Below are 20,706 nucleotides of genomic sequence, written 5' to 3'. Positions count from 1 at the left end.
CTTCCTGTCTCAGTCTTCAGAGTGCAGCAGTTAAATTATGATTGCGTATCCTATAAATTCCCTCAATAATATATAATTATGATGATAATTAAAAGAGTTTTGATGGGCTGGAGAGACCAAGTACTTCTCAAAGCAAGCATGAGGACCTGAGCTTGGAACCCTAGCAAGCAGCTCTAAAAGCTTGTTTACTTCTGGATGTGGTGGTGCACACCTTAATCCAAATACTCAGGGGGCAAGGGCAGGTGGATTTCTGGGTTTGAGGCCATTCTGGTCTACTTAGAGCGCTTTTCAGGACATCCAGAACTATACAGAGAAACTCGTGTGTGTGTGTGTGTGTGTGTGTGTGTGTGTGTGTGTGTGTGTGTGTGTATGTAGACCTGCGCAGGTGTATGGATCTCTGTTAGCTCATTGGCTAGCCGGCCCTGAGGTACAGTTAAATAAGAGACCGTCTCAAAAACTAGTGTGAAGAGTTACTACTGTGGAAGACACTGAGCTGGCTGGCCTTCACTTGTAGAAAGATAGTGTGCACTGTAGTTTTGCTAACTACTAAGCAGTTGGTTTCCTTTGTAATTCTATGTTTTATGTAGCAGAGCATGCCAAGAGGCTCATAGACTTCTCCAGGTTGTCAGTACAGAAGCTTAATCCTTGGTTGATGTTAGAAACTAGAAATCAAGAATGGTTGTTTTGAAAGAAATGCTTTCTTTCTAAAGAACAGTGACAAGGTGAGATGGATAAAGACAAACCAGAAAGATGGTACAGCTGTAGTTGGGGAAGGGTAGGAACAAAGGCTGGGTTATGAAAGCTTGTAAATCCAGCTGTGGATTCCAGGGGTAGCTGAGTGTGACACATGCCTAAAATTCTGTCCACCTTTAGAGAAGCAGAGGCAGGAGGCTGACCAGCCAAGGGGTACATAAGATGACCCTGTCTTCACAAAACAAAGCAAAACAACAACAACAAAATCCAAGCTAAGATATATGGGTATCTTTTTAAAATTATATATAAGATATATTTGGCCCCCACCTTGGCTGATTCCTAGGGCCTACATGGTGGAGGTAAAGAACTCCCACAAGTTGTCATCTGACCTCCATGTATTTACAGAGGTGTGTATACATACATTTACTCTCCTCCTCACAGTAGATAAAAACCCAGAGAACATCTAGAAAGGAAACAGTGTTGGTGGGATAATTTTGAAATCTTGGTAGAATTTTGATAGTATAAAGTGGTAAATAATCCATTTTGTTTATGTGTGTGTTGCATTATTTTATATGTATGAGTATCCTCAGAATCCAGAAGAAGGCATTGAATTTCCGGGAACTGAGCCTGCTGGGAATGGGGAACTGCTTCTCAGTCCCCTGTAGGGAGTTCTTAAATAATCAGCCCAGAGCACCAGGTTTGTGTCCTTCAAGACTAGAGTGGACCTGAGGGTGGAGAACTGCCTTTGTAAATATGTCCTTTCCACTTGTTAGACTGATATACACCAGTTAGTTAGCTCTGTGTGTGTGTGTGTGTGTGTGTGTGTGTGTGTGTGTAAATTTTCATTATCCAAAGAGCCTTACTTAGTGTAGTTTTCAGCTGAAGCAGCCAATTTAAAAAAGGTAGATTTCAGAGTAGCTTAAAAGATACCCGGAGTGAAATCAGTAATCACAGATCTGATCTTAGTGCTTTTGTTTAATAGTAGAATGTTTTACCCATTTATTTGGGTCTTACTCTGGATTGTTGAAAAAGAAAGTCTGGTCAATTATCCATCTTTATTCAGTATGGGCACAGGTTTAGTAATGCTTTCAACAGTTGAGTGGTACAGGATTTTATAGAGCCTTGATTTTTTTGTTTGTTTGTTTGTTTTGTTTTTTTGAGACAGGGTTTCTCTGTATAGCCCTGACTATCTTGGAACTCCTTCTGTAGACCAGGCTGGCTTTGAATAGAGCCTTGATGTTAAAGTTACTGGACCTTATTCTAGAAGTCTAACAGTAGAAGAAGTCTCTAGTGAAACTTAGGAAAAAATAATAGTTTAAAAATGCACTCCAGGGGCTAAGGATGAGTTTGAAGAATGCTTCCATAGCATACATACTGTATATATGATGGTAGGCCTGTAATCTCAGGTGGTGGACAGGATCTCTTCTACTTTCACATGTTCATTCTGTGTTCCATGTGTAGTGAACAGCATATATTACTACACTTGTATATACTTGTTTCTGCTGTCTGGATCCTGCTTTGTGAACAATCACAAGGAGTTGGCTCTCTTTATTGCTTAATGGGAGGGAAAGTACAGTATAAGTACAGAAAAGGATTCAAACATTTGATTGCCTATGTATCCCTTATTAATGTGAAATGCTTAGCACACAGCAGAGTCAGCAAATAGATGCTTTAAGGGCACATTTAAGAGTGAGGAAAGGGTCTTACTGGATAGCCTTGACTGGGCTATAGAAAAGACTGGCCTTGAACTTGAGATCTACCAGCCTCACCTGAGCTCTGGGATTAAAGTTGTGTCCCACCATGGTGTGCCCATAATATTTATTTTTATATTTTATAACATACTTTCTAATGTGGTAGTTTTTCAGCATAAGACTAGTAGATTAAATTTTATAGTTACATACCTGACTTTGTTGGATACTTCATTGAAATGTGTAGAAAGCAAGTGAACTGAAAATAATATGTGAGATAAACTTATGCTATCTATTATCGCGTGGGATCAGAGTCCAGAAATCACCTGCCCAATTTATTTGGTGAGCACAGGTAGCTTCAAGTCTCAACTCTAGCCAGATTTTATTTGGATTTGCAAGTGTTAGTGACATTGGATATAAGTTCCCAGGGTTAGGATTGTTTCTCTCTGCTGCTCATTGAAACAGCCTAGCTTTCAGGATACTGAGGAATAAACATGTAGGATAACTTTTAGTTTTTCAAGACAGGGTTTCTCTGTGTAGCCCTGGCTATCCTGGAACTCACTCTGTAGACCAGGCTGGCCTCAAACTCAGAAGTCCACCTGTCTCTGCTTCCCAAGTGCTAGGATTAAAGTCCTGTGCCATTACTGCCCTGCTTTTTTTTTTTTTTTGTAAAGATTTATTTACTTTTATATGAGTACACTGTAGCTGTCTTCAGACACACCCGAAGAGGCTATCAGATCCCATTACAGATGGTTGTGAGCTATCATGTGGTCGCTGGGAATTGAACTGGGGACCTCTGGAAGAGCGGTAGGTGCTGAGCCATTTCTCCAGCCAGGATAACTTAACAAACTAAAAACTAGCCAACTAGCCACGCCAAATGTATGCAGTCAGAAATTTCAATGTGTAGAGAGTATTCATTAAAAGGAAGTGGACGTTGTCAAGTGACTAAACTTAAGACACTTGAAAAACATTTTAAAAATTTTATTTCCAGATAATTAGAACAAGTGAACTAGCTAAACATTCCATAGGTAACTGCAGTAGCATCTATTACATGATTAAATAGAAATTTGGTTGGTTGTTGTTAATCTTGGATACTAAGAATTTGGTAAAGTTTGTTCTGAAGTGTTCATGTATAGTCTTAGTTGTTTTTCCTACTTTTGCTGGGATTATTATCAAGTGTAGTGACTCTTGAGTCGCAGCTTTGTGTACAGCAAAGAACTCACAATTAACCTGGCCGTTTCCCCTCTTTTCCAGGTGAGCGAGTGCTGTGCTTTCATGGGCCTCTTCTTTATGAAGCAAAGGTATGGAACTTGCATTCTTTTGAGAAGGTGGCCAAAAATGTTGGCTAGATCAGACTTTTTTTTTTTTTCCCCCCTGGAGACAGGGTTTCTCTGTGTAGACCAGGCTGTCCTGGAACTCAGAAATCCACCTGCCTCTGCCTCCTAAGTGCTGGGTCTAAAGGTGTGTGCGCCACCACTGCCCGGCTAGATCAGACTTCTTAATATCGCATTAGAGTATTTTCTTACTTGATTTGTAAAAGGTATTTCATAGTTTCATAAATCTTCCCATCTCATTTTGTGTTTGTTACTACTTGCTTGGTGGTGAATGGAGAAAGTTCAGACTTTTTTACTCTTCTGACTTTTCTAAATTAGTAGAAACCTTTTGGTTGGAAATAGCATTTAAATGATAGGTGAAGGTTTGTTGGTTATATAACAAATAGCATTTTATAGTTTTTTTTTGTTTTTTGTTTTTGTTTTTTTTTTTTTATAATTTTATTTTATTTTTTTGGGTTCTCAAGACAGGGTTTCTCTGTATAGCCCTGGCTGACCTGGAACTCACTCTGTAGACCAGGCTGGTCTTGAACTAGAAATCCACCTGCCTCTACCTCCCAAGTGCTGGGATTAAAGGCGTGCGCCACCACTGCCCAGCCATTTTACAGTTAATAACATTAGCAGAAAACAAAACAATGCTGTATGTTTATAAGCATTTGTACAGGTAGGTATGTGCCACCTCATGTTAGAGGACAACCTCAAGTGCCAGTTTCCTCTTCCTGTCTTTAAGACCATGTCTTTGTTGTCCTTATACAGGCTTATTAGACCTTCAGATTTCCTGCAGTTTTTATCAACTTCAATCTCAGTGTAGGAATGGCAGGATTGAGTTTGGGCCACTCAGATGAGTTCTGTACTGCTATGCACTCAGCCATTTCCTCTGTGTGTGAGCATGTATCTCCATCTCTTTATGTCTGTCTGGTTTTGAGACTTGAGTTTTACACTTGTTCAAGCTGGCCTTAAACTAACTGTCCTCAACCACACCTCATAGATGGTTGTCATACACATTTAACATCCTGTTTGTTAATTTGAATTGTAAAGTAAGAATCCTGAGTAAACAAGGCTCTTTTTTGTTTCATCAAGTACTCCTATAAAAACTTTAAATGTAGCTAGAGATGCCTGGTGGTAGTAGCTCATACCTTCAATCCCAACCCTTGGGAGGCAGAGGCAGGTGGATATCTGAATCTCAGCCTGGTCTACAGAGTTCCTGGACAGCCATGGCTATACGGAGAAACCCTGCCTGAAAAAAACAAAATAAATCCCAGAGATAAACAGAAAAATATATTTATTTTAAATAAATGTTTGTAGATGTCTACAGAGTGTCTACAGAGTGAGTTCCAGGACAGCCAGGGCTACACAGAGAAACCCCATATTGAAAAAAACAAAAAATAAAAAATGTTTGTAGCACTCAGGATTACACCCAGGGCTTTGCATATGCTTGGAAGACAGTTACATCCACATGCCCTGTATGTACAACAAACATTTTACAATCTGAAATTATTTTTACTATTATTTCTGATGACTTTTGGTAGAATTTCGGTTGGGGGTATCATTGTAGTATTGAACCTGGATTTAAGATTCTCCAGCCGTTTTGTCTGTTCACTTAGCTATCTCCAGGACAGAAAAGTAAAAGCTTCCTTAGCTGTTTGCCTTTTGAGACATGATCATGCTATAGAGCTCAGGTTGTTCCTCAGTTGATGGGTGGTTCAGACTTCAAATCATATTCTGACTACACTGGGATTAAAGGTATGCGCCACCTCTGTCTGGCCAGGCATTTCTTTTTTCTTTTTTAAAGATTTATTATTATGAGTACACTGTAGCTGTCTTCAGACCACCAGAAGAGGGCGTCAGATTTCATTACCGGTGGTTGTGAGCCACCATGTGGTTGCTGGGATTTGAACTCATGACCTTCAGAAGAGCAGTCGGTGCTCTTACCCACTGAGCCATCTCACCAGCCCCTTCTTTTTATTTTTTAAAAATATTTTTGTGACAAATGTTTACTTTGTAGCTGTAGCTGTCCTAGAACACAGACACTTCATAAAGACCAGGGTGTCTTGAACTTCCCAGATGACTGCCTCTACCTCCCCAGGGCTAGGATTAATTTTAATGGGGTGTCTGGCCAGGCATTTAAGAATAGAACATGAAGGCTGCTTGAGTACTGCTTACCATGATTGAGGCACTGAGTTCAATCCTCAGTACCATCACCACCACCCCCGAATAAAACAAAACAGAAAAACACCCCACACGTGTAATCTGAATGCTGGCCAGGCTACTTGGGAAGTTGAGACAGAAAGATTACTTGGGGTACAATGTTAACGGTGGCCTGGGCAGCTTAGTGAGACCAAGAAAATCTGACAAAGTAGACAAGGCAGGAGACAGAGCTCAGTGGCAAGGCAGTTTCTATGAATGAAGCACTGGTTCAGTCCTTAGTACAGAAAACAAAAGCCCAGCCACTGCTCCTCTGTCCCCCACCCCCATACGTACGTACGTACGTACGTACGTACGTACGTGTGTGTGTGTGTGTGTGTGTGTGTGTGTGTGTGTGTGTGTGTGTAAGTAAAATGCTAAAATGCTTAGAAGCGATTTCTGTGCAAGTTTCTAGCAATTTGTAATTGTATGAAATAATAAAAATGATGTTCACTCCTTGTGTTTTGGATGTATAGATACTAGTTTATAACAGTCCTTTGATGATCTTGTATGGTTTCCAATTTTCCATTGTTGTATAAACTTTCAGCAGTCATTTGAAATGGCTGTTTTTCTTTGGCAGCAAAATACTCTGGTGAGCTTTTTTTTTTTTTTTTTTTAATGGTCATTGGGGTAAACTATTGTTTGGTTTACCTATAGAGAACACCCTTAAATCCAGTCAGATAATCATCATTTGTCATAGTGACTTTCCTTTAATTTGTTTTGTTTATAAACTATATTTAAGAGTACATTTTTTTACTCACTACATTTAAGAGTACTTTTAAAGCTAATTTTAAAAAAGCAGCGTAGTTGGCCAGGCAGTGGTGGTGCATGCCTTTTATGTACTTGGGAGGCAGAGGCAGGCGGATTTCTGAGTTTGAGGACAGCCAGGGCTACACAGAGAAACTCTTATCTTGAAAAATGAAAAGGTGTCGTTCATAGACTGAAAATTTATTTTTGAGATTTTTTTTAAAATGTAGCTTTTAACTGGAGTTTGCAAAACAAAATGAAAATAGCTTTCATTTCTTGACCTTGGATAGCAGACTTAGCCTGTTGACTTTTAGTAAAAAGAGCACATCTGTTATTAGGATGCAAATTTCCTTTTGTCTAAGAAGTGATAAGATTATGTGTATACCAAAGACTTATTCTTTTTTATTTCAGTGTGTAAAGGTTGCCATAAAGGACAAACAAGTGAAATACTTCATCCATTACAGTGGTTGGAATAAAAAGTGAGTATTAGATTTTTAAAAGTTTTTTTTGTCTACTATTTTAACATATGTTAAAGCAAGGATAAGTCATTTTTAGTATGATGAAGCTATCAGGGAGAACTCAGCCATTTTATATGTACTTGATCTTGGCTATATTTCTTAATATTTTGTAGTATCTAGTAGTTATACTTGACCAACTATCTTGGTTCAATTATGACTAGATGCATGTTTTAGGATGGCATGATTTTTTTTTTTTTTTTTTTTTTTTTTGGCCTGAGCACAGACCAAATGACTTATTTTTCTCATCCACAGTTAAACTCAAAAATTGTTATAGAGAAAGGGGGAAAATGTTTTAGAAATGACAGTTTATAAACCCATTTTATGAAGTTTTGAAATATATGCTGTTGTTGACAGAAAGTAGATTCATGTGACTTGGCGTAAAATTAATTAATTAATTAATTAATTTGTTTTTTTTTTTTGTTTTTTGTTTTTTGTTTTTTTGAGACAGGGTTTCTCTGTGTATCCCTGGCTGTCCTGGAACTCACTCTGTAGACCAGGCTGGCCTAGAACTCAGAAATCCGCCTGCCTCTGCCTCCCAAGTGCTGGGATTAAAGGCGTGCACCACCACTGCCCAGCGGCATAAAATTCTTATTTACAGAATTTAACTTTCTAGTGGCCATTGGAGCTCTTTGGTAGTGTTCTCTTTGGGACCTAAAGATAACAGCACCTGATAAGTTATCCAGGCCTTTTTTTTTTTTCTGGAATTGAGTGGCTTATTATTTTTACTATGGAAATTTTAAATCATTTTTATTATTGATCTTTAGTATTTCAGAGATGGCATTGTAACAGTCATTCAGGAATTACTTTCAGATAACTTGAAATGATTAATGCTTTGTCTTGACACCCAGAGTCTGGTATTTCTTTACTAGAGAGCAAGATGCCAACTGTTAGCATGCTTGGTATTCTTGATGGAGAGAGGGTTTGTGGTTGTTGTTGTTGTATTGTTTTTCCTGTTAAGTTTATTGGCCCTATGACTTTGGTCTAAATTACATTTTAGAATTCTTATCTAAGTAGCCAGCCAGTCAATTCAGTTTGTTTGTTAAAATAGACTGTTTTCTAGGTGAGATATACCAAACTTTTAACTTCATTAGTATTATTGTAGAAAGGCCACAATTCAAAATACACGAAAGCATATTCTGATAACTGTGTGCAAAATATTCTAATAATGGTTAGTAGGTAATGTCAACATTTCAGAATGATGCCAGTCTTACGTGTATTAAGAAATTGGGAGCTGGATGTGCTGGCACATGCCTTTAATCCCAGCACTCAGGAGGTGGAAGCTGGCCAAACCAATCTCTTGAGTTTCAGACCAGCCAGAACTACATAGTGAGACCCTGTCTTAGGAAAATAAAAGGTATAAATTTTGATTTTTAAGTTGATTATAATATCTAGGGAACTGACTTTTATGTTATGGTGTCTACAGTATCTCTATATTAAGAAATGAATTAAAAAACTGAATTTCCACCTTTAATAGTTGATGAGGCTTATATTTGTTGTTGATATTTTGCTAATATCCAGGTAAAATAATGTGTAATAGACTCTTATAGGAAGTAGACTGTCTATGCATATTAGGGATGGGAAAGTTAAAGTGTGAAAGGAAAACAGCACATTCATGGGCTGGGCCTACTTCCCCTTTCCTTGCACACTTCAGTTTTAAGTTTTACTTTAATAACTGAATACAGCTTTCATGCTTCACTCTTGTATATTGTATACAATTATACATGGATATAATATATATATATTATCTGCACATTAGGTAACTATGTTGATTGCTGTAAATTATGGAAACTAAAGCCACCAGTTTTCTACTTTGACTTTTTTAAAAACTTTCTTTTGTGAGATTGTGGTTCATGAAAGAAGTTGTGTTATTTAGATCTTGTTTTGGGAAAATGGGAGGAATGGACATAGACATTCGATGACTGTTGTTCTTAGGAGTGATGTTGCAGTGTACTGGGGGAAACTTAAGCTATCATAGGTGTCTCAGTTGACTTGCTAAACGTGCCATTTTAACCTTTGGGGAGTATTTAGAAATGATTTTTCATTTTCCTTTTTTAAGACTGATTCTTTCTTTGTAGCTATTGAAACTTGCAGTAATCTTCTGCCTACGGAATGCTGAGATTACAGGCTTGTACCACTACATCTAGCTCTAGATAAATTTTTTTTTCTAGACAGGGTTTCTCTGTGTAGCCCTGGCTGTCCTGGAACTCACTCTATACACCAGGCTGGCCTCGAACTCAGAAATCCACCTGCCTCTGCCTCCCAAGTGCTGGGATTAAAGGTGTATGCCACCATCTCCCAGCTTAGAGAAAGTTTTAAAACCATTTCAGGAGTGCCTGTGAAGTATATTATGTGTGTATTTAATTTTGCCTGTGGGTTTGACTTTTGGGATTAGTCACAACACTACTTTGGAAAAAACCAAGAGTTACATGCTTGATCTAAATTTAAAAATTTAAGTGGCCCTTAAATTTAGTAGACATTCTCAGAATGAAGATTTATTTTTTTTCCAGTTTCATCAAGGATTTTTAGCTCTTTGCTTATAAACTTTTGGAGTGACTTGGTAATTGGATATTGGTCCAAGTGCTTGTTTAGATGTGGTTTACATCTGAGGGGGACAGAAGAACTTCTAAGGTTTTAAGGTTTAAAAGCAGTTAAAAGTAAGCACTTTTTGATTTGGGGAGAATAGGGATATAATTATTTTCTTTTAAGAAAAGATCTTCACTGATGGGGATGGAGTTGAGTGGTGGAGATCTTTCTTGTCCAGCATGTGTGGAGCCCTGGGCTCAGTCTCCGGGACTCATCCCACCATATCCCCAAGTAAAGGAAAGAAAAAAGATGGTTTGTAGAGCAATTTTATTCATTTATTTAGAAACAGTGTCTTATTAATTTGTAGCCCTGGCTGGTCTAGAGCTTGGTGTATAGACCAGGCTACCCTGGAATTCAGATCTACCTGTTTATATTTCTAGGATGCTGGAATTTAAAGTATACACCACTATGCCTTGTTGTAGGACACTTTTAAATACCCTGGTACAGCAAAATCCCCATTTGTAAACTGGATTTTTTTTTAACATTAGTTTAAATTCACTTTAAAAATCACAGATATTAAGATATTCCTAAATTTTCAAAAAAAAAAAACATACCAGAATTTATTGACACAAACATTAAAATATTCCATTTGTAAATGAATCTTGATAAAGCTTAAGCTGACTTCTGCACATAGTTACTGAGATTACTTTGTACTATGCTGTCTGTATCAGAAGTGCTGTGAGGCCCAGGCGCTCTGAAAAATCTTTGAAGACACGTGAGGATATTGTAGCCCTTTTTCCTGTTCCTGAAGGAGCTCCCTCAGTACACCACCCCCTCCTGACCTCTAGGTAAATGCATGTTTTAAAGTTTTCTTTAGGAAATCATGTTGAGGAATGTTTTTTATTTATTAGTTTTCCTTTTGGCTATACTCTATAAGAGGTCAGAGGTGAGAATCATTAAGTAAAAGATTACTTCAAGTATACCCTTGATGGTGTCACTAATGGAGCTCCATCAGCAGGAGAAAAGACTAATTTTGCTTAAAAGTTAGTTTGCTTCAAAACTTCAGCATTCCACCAGAAAGTTTTGTTTCCCCATACACATCAGCACAAAGCTTGTTTTGTGAGAAGCCAGATTAGCTTTTAGAAAGTCTCTAGTCATCCTTGGAAGTTGGAATGCTCCCTTTGAATAGATGAAACTGAACAGTGGGGTTTCTGAAAAACTATTCTAAGTTCCCCCTCCTTTTAAAAGATGTTTTATATATATATAAGTACACTGTCGCTGTCTTCAGACACACCAGAAGAGGCCATCAAATCCCATTACAGATGGTTGTGAGCTACCATGTGGTTGCTGGGAGTCAAACTCAAGACCTCTAGAAGAGCATTCAGTTCTCTTAACTGCTGAGCCATCTATCTCTCCAGCCTGTTCTAAGCCTTTAATGTACAGACTTTAGTCGAGTAATCTAGGTGGTAAGTATTGTGGAGTTTATTATGTGTTCCTGATGCACCTTTAGTGTGTGTGAGCTGTGTAACAAGACAGTGCTGTAATTCTGAAAGGATAATGACCAAGAGACTCTTTTTTGAGACAGTTCCTCTGTAGCCCCCGCTGTCCTGGAACTCACTCTGTAGACCAGGCTGGCCTCGAACTCAGAAATCCACCTGCTTCTGCCTCCCAAGTGCTGGGATTAAAGGCACCACTGCGTGGCTGACCAAGAGACTCTTAAGTGATTTATTTTTAGACGATTTAAAAGTGATATGAATAATCTACATGCATAGTTTATATTTGGAATGTTACTTTTCACTAGAACACATTTTCATTAGATTTTTCTTTTAAGGATGGATTTGCCAATGCCAGCTTATCAAATCATTTTAGAAAAAGCATAGTTTCTGGATTCCTGTAATTACAGAATTTGGAATACTTGGGCAGGAGGATTACCATGAAGTCAAGGCCAAGTTGGGATTCATTAAAAAAGCCAGTGCTGTACAGAGAAATGCTGTCTTTAAAAACCTTTAAAAAAAAAGTCTCAAAAAACTGGGGTAAAAGTACTTGCCACCAAGGGTGAAGACCCAAGTTGGATTCCCATGATCTTTTGGGAGTGAAAGAATCAACTCCCAAAAGTTGTTCTTTGGCTTCTACACACATACAAATAAATAAATGTCAAAAGAGCAAAATTAAAACATGTTATTTCAGGGAATTCCAAAGTTTTAACTCTTAAGTCTTTAAACGTTAAATGGAAGAAACCCTAAACTGTATTAAAAATGTACTTCAGAGCTATTTTAACTTGTCTTTTTCAGTTGGGATGAATGGGTGCCAGAAAGCAGAGTACTCAAATACGTCGACACCAATTTGCAGAAACAGCGAGAACTTCAAAAGGCCAATCAGTAAGTTTGACTTAAAATGAATTTTGAGAGTTTTGGACATGAAATGAACAAAATGTGGTCATATTGGCACCTCCCTCTACTTTTGGTAAAATGGTTCTTGATACTTGTTAGTTCCAGTGTTAAAGTTTGAGTTCAAGTAATTACATATTATCTAGGTAAAAAAATATTCTGTCATTTCTGAGTCTGTCTTCTAGTAGAACACTGTTGGAAATTCTAGATGTAAACTCATTAATATCTTTTTAACCTCTTCTTGGGTGCTGTAGAAGTCACAGTTAACTGATGGAGGAACAAAAGGGAAGATACATTTCCACTAACAAATATCTCTGAAAATACATTGAGGAAAAGGGTCCCAGAAAAATTTCCTAAAGGGTAGTTATTACATTTGACTTTTAAAATATTTAAAAGATTAAAATTATAACATGGAATCAAAAGAAAGTATTGGAATTGCTAGTGAATTCCCAACCAGGCATAGTCCTGGATTTTTCATTTTCTGAGACCATATATTAGTCAATTTATACTACATTGACTTCAATAATAAACTTTTTTTTCATTCATTTATTCCATTGCATGTGGGCTTGGGTTTGCCATGATGATTGTGGAGGTTGGAATCAGTTTTTCTTAAATGTGGGTTCCGGGTATTGACCTCAGATCAATAGACTGACTTGGTAGCATTTGTAGCACTTCGACCTTTGTGCCAACTCTGGCTCCATACTTGTTGGTGGGTGGTGTTTGTTTTGTTTTTGAAACTTGATTTCTGTCAGCCTTTAAACATTTATTTTGGTATTTATTTATTTTATATGTATGAGTATTTTGACTTTTATCTATATATGGGCACTACGTATGTGTCTGGTGCCAGAGGAAGTGAGAAAAGGGAATCACATCCCTTCAAGTTACAGATGGTTATGGGCCACCATGTCCGTGCTGGGAATCAAACCCAGGCCTTGTACAAGAACGACGAGTGCTCTAAGTTTCTAAGCCATCTTCCTTGTCTTTTTGATTATTTTGTGAGTTGTGTGCATATATGCACACCAGTAGATGGTATCAGATCCCATGGGACTACAGTCATACATAGTTGTGAGCAGCCATGTGGGTCCTGGGAATTAAATTCAGGATCTCTGGAAGAACAACCTTCATATTGTTAGCTGGAGAGCAGCTCTAATTTCACACTTTCTTTGGGGACTCTCATTTTAAAATATTTTAATTCTGTAACAGTTAGTCTGTACAACATAGACAATTTAGAACATTCTGAAAGTTCACCTATACTAACAGATAGCTTTTAAAATTTTTCTGAGACAGGATGTCACTGTACAAGTCTTGATGACTGGGAACTTAATAAGTAGACCAGTCAGGCCTTGACCTCACAGGCTTCTGCCTCCGAAGTGCTGGGATTAAAAGCATTTGTCAGCATACCTGGCTGGGAAGCTCAATTTAATACAAATTCTAGATAAAATCAAGCAGGTTTGTCCTTACGTAAGTACTTATGCTGACTTTGTGACATTTTTGAAGGGAACAATATGCAGAGGGCAAGATGAGAGGGGCTGCTCCAGGGAAGAAGACATCTGGGCTGCAGCAGAAAAATGTTGAAGTGTAAGTTTCTCTTTGCTTAGATATTTCATACTGCTTTATGGGTATAATTTAAATTTACTATTTATCATAATATATATTTTTGTCTCTAATGGAAGCTTTTAAAAGTGTCAGTGAAATTCTTAATTCTCAGATACCAGGTTATTAATATTAAAGTAATGTAAAATGGACATTACCTACTTGATTTTCCTTAGCTTCTTCCCTTGCACTAAAATTTATGCAACATTAAAATACATTTAGTGTGCAGTCAGTGGTGATACTTTCACAGTTCTTATTTTTGAGGTGGAATCTGTATACTCACACAGTGTTTTCTCTTATAAAGGTAGTAATGAATTGTCAGGTAGTTTTGAGATAATTATTTTGGCAAGGATTATTTAGTGCTAAAAATACATGTGTAAAGTGAGAGTGAGAAAGAAAAGTATAATTTGTTAGCTCTGGATTGTAAGGCTTCTTGTTAACTATAATATGAAAGCCATTTACACACACTAAAGGTTCTGAACCTGAGGGTGACTGTAGAAAGATGACCAGCTACATGATCTTAAATACTAGGGATACAAAAAACATAATTACACAACTGTAATTGTGTTCATAGATGTAGGGCCATTCAGTGGAACATGGGCGACCTACCAGGGACCAAACTCCTAAAGAAAAATGGCTTGCTAAAGTGCAAGTGGGTCCTTAACTAAGGGGTAAGACCTCATGGGTTCCTTCAGTCCATGCCATTTCTATAAGTCAGCATTTCAGAGACTCTTTACCTATCCTGCTTTTACATTTGTTTCACAACTTCTTAGGCTTTGTTCCCTGAGCTACTGGGTCTACAGCCCAGGTCCTGTGGAAAAGCAGCCAATATTCTTAATAATCAAATCTCTCCAGCCCCCTAGAAGATGGCTTTTAAGTTTCTATTTTGACTATATATAGTCATAAGTTTTAAAACTAGAACCCAGAACACTAGCAGTTTATTCTATGAATCCTACTGTACACTTGAACTAGCTTGCTATGTGTTTAATAGTTAGCATGTAAATAGAATAAGCAAGACTATTAGGAATCCTTACTAGAAGGAGTCATTAGAATGAGTCAAATGAGTTGATTCTCATTTTATGGTATAGAGCTTGTGTATAAAGGATTGGATTAAGTATAAGAACTGGTTCCTTTTGGTTCCCATGAATCATGAGCATGTATATGCAAGTGAAGAAGTTCTTGATTTGAAGACTAACTTTGTACTCAAGAGATCTGCCTGCCTCTGCTTTCCCATTGTTAAAGGTGTACACCACCACACCCGCCTTTTTTTTTTTTTTTTTAAGATTTATTATATGTAAGTACATGGTAGCTGTTTTCAGTCACCCTGGAAGAGGGTATCAGATCTCATTATGGATGGTTGTGAGCCACCATGTGGTTCCTGGGATTTGAACTCAGGACCTCTGGAAGAGCAATCAGTGCTCTGAACCATCGCTCCAGCCCCACACCCAGCTTTTTGTTGTTAAAATTTTTTTTTCCACTTTTAAATTGATGTGTATATGTGGCTGTGTGTTCATAAGTGTACAGGCTCCCACAGGGACAGGTGGTTCTGAATTCAAGGCCACCCTGGTCTTTTTTTTTTTTTCTTCGAGACAGGGTTTCTCTGTGTAGTCCTGGCTATCCTAGAACTTATTCTGCAGACCAGGCTGGCCTCGAACTCAGAAATCTGCCTGCTCCTGCCTCCCAAGTGCTGGGATTAAAGGTATGCGCCACCACCACCCGGAATTTTTATTTTTAAAGGTTTATTATTATAAACAAGTACACTGTAACTGTCTTCAGATACACCAGAAGAGGGTGTCAGAACTCATTATGGGTGGTTGTGTACCACCATGTGGTTGCTGGGATTTGAACTCAGGACTTCTAGAAGACCAGTCAGTGCTCTTACCCACTGAGCCATTTCTCCAGCCCCGACCAGCCTGATCTATACCCTGAGTTTCAGGATATAAGAGCTGCAAAGTGAGATTTTTTTCGCAGTGATGATGATGATGATGGGAAGAAGAAATAAATACATCTAAAATCAAGATCAGTGTTTTGGGAAGCAGACTTAGAGTGACTGATAATCTTGGTGGCGGGCCATTTTTCTCTGAATTTACCACTCAAAAACAGTTTTATGGGAATAATTTTTATTTTCCTCTCTTCCTAGGAAAACAAAAAAGAACAAGCAGAAAAGTAAGTATAAACTTTCTTAAAGTTGACCTATTTGTAATATTTAGATTGTGAGTTCACTATAGTAAACTGACAGGTATGTAGTTTATTGACCTCAAGTAGAGGTCTCAAAGTAGTGGTGTTTATAGATAAGGACAGAATAGTCCTTACCTATATATCTGAACTCCTGTAAGATGTAGTTGTTTTCACCCACCTGCTTTAGTCTTAATGATTCTCTTAGGAAAATAGCATTTTAAATATGTTATCAAATGTTTCCTTAGTAAAGTGTTAAGTTCTTTTTTTAGATTCTAGAAGTTGAATTTATGAAATATCTGTAGCGGAGAAATGATAACTTAGACACTCTTTACATTAAGAATTTGTTAGTTAACCAATACCACCCCCACCATTAATACCCATTTTATAGCACCTGGAAATGGAGATGGTGGCAGTACTAGTGAGACACCTCAGCCTCCTAGGAAGAAGAGAGCCCGGGTAGATCCCACCGTTGAAAATGTGAGTTTTTATCTTTTCCTCTGGCAGGCTGTCCTAAGGCTCGGATTAGCCTTCTCCTTTACTTGCCCACTCCCCTCCCTTCCCGTGTGTGTGTCTGAGACAGGATCTTGCTGTGTGGTTTTGGCTAGTTTAGTGCCTCAGATTTCCAAATGCTGGGGTTACTGACACATGCTAAGGCATCTAAAGTGCAGAGGCGGGTAGGTTCTGGTCTAGGAGTAACCAAAGAACAAAAAGTGTCTTTAAAGATAGCCATGCTGTGCCTAGTGGTACATGCTTTGTCTACATAGTAAGTTCCAAGACAACTAAAGCTACATAGTAAGACCATATCTCAGGGAGGGGGTTGGAGGAGGAAAAAGAGAAACTCATGTTTGGGATAACCATTTGGGTATCAAGAGTAAATGTGAAGAAGCTGTAACGCTGTATCAATTCAGAATATTCTATTTCCAGAAGAGGAAAAAATGTACTAAGGGCCACTACAACTCAAGAGCATAATTTCCCTGGCTGTATGATTTTCATGTTTTTGGCTTTTTCCCCTATGGCAATTCCTTCTTTTGAGTGGCTCCTTCAAGGAATTAGTGTATGCCTGGTATCTTAAAGATCCAAAGAGAAGCAAGAAAAGTTTGTAATAACCTTTGCTTTTCCTTTTTAGGAAGAAACATTCATGAACAGAGTTGAAGTTAAAGTGAAGATTCCTGAAGAGCTGAAACCATGGCTTGTGGATGACTGGGACTTGATCACCAGACAAAAGCAGGTAATTTGAGAACGACACAGGTGTGTTTTTTATTTATTTATTTATTTATTTATTTATTTATTTATTTATTTTTGCCTGCATATGTGTATGGTATGACCTGTGTGTAGCACCCATGGAGAGCATTGGGTCTCTTAGAGCTGGAGTTGTAGATGATTGTTATCTACCATGTGGGGTGCTGAAAATTGAAACTTGGCTTCTAATGCTCTTAATTTCTGAGCCATCTCTCTGATCCCTTAAAATTTTATTGATAGAAAATTGGAGGTTGCTGGAGCAGAACTCTCCCAAAAATCAAATAGGCAGAGATACATGCATTTTCCATCTTAATGTTGTTGACATTAGAACATTTCTACATATCCTGATAATGGAATATAATAGCATATGACATTGCCTACAATTGATTCTGAATGTAATTAAGGTCCTAGGTTTAATTAATCATTTGCAGAATGTTGTGGAAAAAAAAAATCCCTCTGGGATAGATGCAGACAAACTGACCTTGCCCTAAGACAACAGATGCCAACAGCAGAACAGCTTGGCAAACCAGTGAGGTTTGGGGGTTTCCAGATGGATGATGGGTTTCAGAAGTAGGTATACCACTGAAAGCCTCACCTGTAATGAACTCAACAAAGCTGCTTATGAGTGTTGCATCCTGGAGTTCCCTGTCTTAGGTGTTGGGGGGTCCCTGTGGATCATTCAAATGTCAGCTTTCTGGGTCTTGTTTACTGATTGATTGCTTAGTCATAGGAGCCTCTCTCCTCCGCTCTGAAGGGACATGTTCAAAATCTAAAGAAACTGGTTTCACAACAATCCAGAAAAACTTGAATGTTACTTAAGAGTTGGGTTCTCTAAGTCCAGATTTAGGAACTTCAGACAAACTATTTAAATTGACAAATGATAGGTGCAGTGGGAATGATAGGGATGAGAATAATAGTTGTTAAACATTCATGAAATTTGAGATTTATAGTCATAGTTGGAATTTGGTTGATGTTATTTGGTTGGATTATACATTTACATACATCTCCCTGCATAGCATTTGTAATCTTGAACCCTTTTATCAGGTGTTCTGTGCCTCATCTACTTCTTTTGGAAGGAATGTAATTTTTATAAACATTAGTATTCATTTTTTCCCCTAGCTTTTTTATCTTCCTGCCAAGAAGAATGTGGATTCCATTTTGGAGGATTATGCAAATTATAAGAAGTCTCGAGGAAATACAGATAATAAGTAAGAATGCACCCCTTTTGAGTATACACAAAGGACTTAAGTGCTGTTTTAGGTGTAACTGAGGATGTGCTGTAAGTGCTTCACAGTCACTAAAAATTTTACTGTTTTGAGGCTGGTAGTGGTGGTGTGTGCCTTTAGTCCCAGCGCTCGAGAGGCAGGTAGGAGCATCGGTCTACAGAGTAAGTTTCAGGAGAGCCAACGTTACATAAAAAAATCCTGTTTTGAACCTCATCCCCCTCCCATACCCCAAAACTTCTACTATTTTGAAAGCATAAATGCCTTCTTATTTTTATGTAATTTTGAAATTGGTTTTAGTTGTTAAAGAAGTCTTAGCCATAGTTCTTTACCTATACTCAGAAAGGAAATATTTTGAAAGTAATATTTTTGTTATTTTTTCAGGGAGTATGCTGTTAATGAGGTTGTGGCAGGGATAAAGGAGTACTTCAATGTAATGTTGGGCACTCAACTACTCTACAAATTTGAGAGACCACAGTATGCTGAAATTCTTGCCGATCATCCGGATGCACCCATGTCCCAGGTGTATGGAGCGCCACATTTACTGAGACTATTTGGTAATAAGACTTTAAAGAAAAATGATTTTCTCTTTTTTCCCTCTCTTGAGTCTTTAATAATTGAGTTTTTTGTCTTTACTAAATGACTGAGAGGTAAAATAACAAACATGACTATTTCAGTTTGAATCTTTAAATTTAAATTTTATTTAAATGTTTAAATACCAAACCTCTTTTGAAAAATTGAAAGATAATAATTTTTGAACAAGACTGGGAAGATAGTTTATAAAATCCAAGTGTGAGGATTCCCTCATCTTCCCAAACCCACATAAAAAGAGCTGGACGTAATGGTGCACGCTTGTGACCCAGTATGGGGGAAGCATAGGAGGGGGCCATTCTGGATTCTCACTGGCTGCCTTGACCTAATTGGTGAACCTCAGTCTGGTGAGACAGGGACTCTTTTTTTTTTTTTTTTTTTTTTTTTTTAGCTTATAAGACACACATTTAGTTTCATGGAACCAGTGAGAGCTCACTTACTTTGTACATAGTTAATATATGTTATAGTGCTACTTTGAACGTAACTAAACTAACTTAATTCTTTGTTAAATAGTGCGAATTGGAGCAATGTTGGCCTATACACCTCTAGATGAGAAAAGCCTTGCTTTATTACTGAACTATCTACACGATTTCCTCAAGTAAGTTTACTTGAAATCACAATTGGGATGATTACTTAAAATGTGAAAAGATAGATTAACGTGATAAGTACTAAAATAACGTATTTGTACAGATGTCAGTAGGCACTAAAACTATAAGTAGCATATATGGGAATCTCACAGATGGAGAGTAAACATGGAAGTGCTGTGTGGGAAATGATGTACTAGACCTCTAAGCTGTTAAGATAGTGAAAACATTATAGGTTGATTTTGTAGTTTTACAGTGTTAAAAGAGTAGGAAGACTAAACTGGTCAGGGTAGGGAGGTGAATTTTTAAAAAAAGATAATAGGAGACATATAGAAATGGTGGTGATGTTTAAGTTGAGCTGATGGCTCATGCCTGTCAAAATTGAGGCAAGATAGTTGTAAGTTAACAATAAGTAATAGTTGTAAGTAACAGTAGTTAACTTATCACATTCATTGAATTTAAAAGATGGAAGAAATGGTGAAGAAGCAGTTCTAGCTTCAGTGTCATGTTGGAAGGCATTCTTATACTAGGGAGGAACTTAAAAGCTAGCAGCTTTTGAAAGTGATAGGATTCTCTAAATACACTAACAAGGATACTGTTTTAACACTGAATTGAAGAAATCAGCTGTAGTGGTAGTATTCGGATTCTTGTTGAGAGAAAACATTTCAATTTGAAAAAGACTGGAACTTCCAGAATATGGATCATAGAAAGCTGTGGATTGCTTCTTGAACTTGGTATTAGAGGGAAACTTTGGAATGTTTGGTTATTTATGGCCCCCTTTTCTACAGTGGTAAATATTTCCTTCAGACTCCAATTTCATTGACAATATAGAAATGAACTACTGTTTCACATTTGCATCCCTTTTTTTTCAGGTTTAAATTTGAAATGTTAGTAGACAACTTGTACTTAATTGGACAGTCTTGAAAAGACTGAAGAAAATGATTATTAATTGTTTTAGGATAGAGCAGCCGTTTGCAGATTCCCTCAGGTTTAATAGAGGCAACTGTCCCTGGTTTAATAGAGAATAACTTGAGGTGCATTTTTGTCTGCTTATATAATCTTAGTATTTTAATGATGTGGTTTTTAGGGAGACAGTCATCTATGATTAGTATCTATAACTTTAAACATTTTCACAATGAATTAACAATTTTCTTTTTAGGTACCTGGCGAAGAATTCTGCAACTTTGTTCAGTGCCAGTGATTATGAAGTGGCTCCTCCCGAGTACC

The 20,706-nt window shown here is 37.6% G+C and overlaps 1 protein-coding gene across 1 annotated transcript in view; it reads left to right on the top strand.

Annotated features, from left to right (window-relative positions):
* Positions 1–20,706, top strand: part of Morf4l1 (mortality factor 4 like 1) — a 23,187-nt gene that overhangs the window by 1,636 nt on the left and 845 nt on the right. The window contains exons 2-13 of the mRNA XM_031345720.1: positions 3,636–3,682; positions 7,055–7,122; positions 10,416–10,532; positions 11,976–12,062; positions 13,569–13,649; positions 15,805–15,830; positions 16,231–16,319; positions 16,969–17,070; positions 18,201–18,289; positions 18,689–18,861; positions 19,409–19,493; positions 20,639–20,701. Of these exons, the coding sequence (XP_031201580.1) occupies positions 3,636–3,682; positions 7,055–7,122; positions 10,416–10,532; positions 11,976–12,062; positions 13,569–13,649; positions 15,805–15,830; positions 16,231–16,319; positions 16,969–17,070; positions 18,201–18,289; positions 18,689–18,861; positions 19,409–19,493; positions 20,639–20,701 (1,027 nt within the window). The remainder of the gene's footprint in view (positions 1–3,635; positions 3,683–7,054; positions 7,123–10,415; positions 10,533–11,975; positions 12,063–13,568; positions 13,650–15,804; positions 15,831–16,230; positions 16,320–16,968; positions 17,071–18,200; positions 18,290–18,688; positions 18,862–19,408; positions 19,494–20,638; positions 20,702–20,706) is intronic.

The sequence above is a fragment of the Mastomys coucha genome, unplaced genomic scaffold (genome assembly GCF_008632895.1).
Source record: "Mastomys coucha isolate ucsf_1 unplaced genomic scaffold, UCSF_Mcou_1 pScaffold23, whole genome shotgun sequence".
Classification (NCBI taxonomy): Eukaryota; Metazoa; Chordata; class Mammalia; order Rodentia; family Muridae; genus Mastomys; species Mastomys coucha.
Note: the sequence above shows the minus strand (reverse complement) of the source record. Positions and strands in the feature narration are given on the sequence as shown.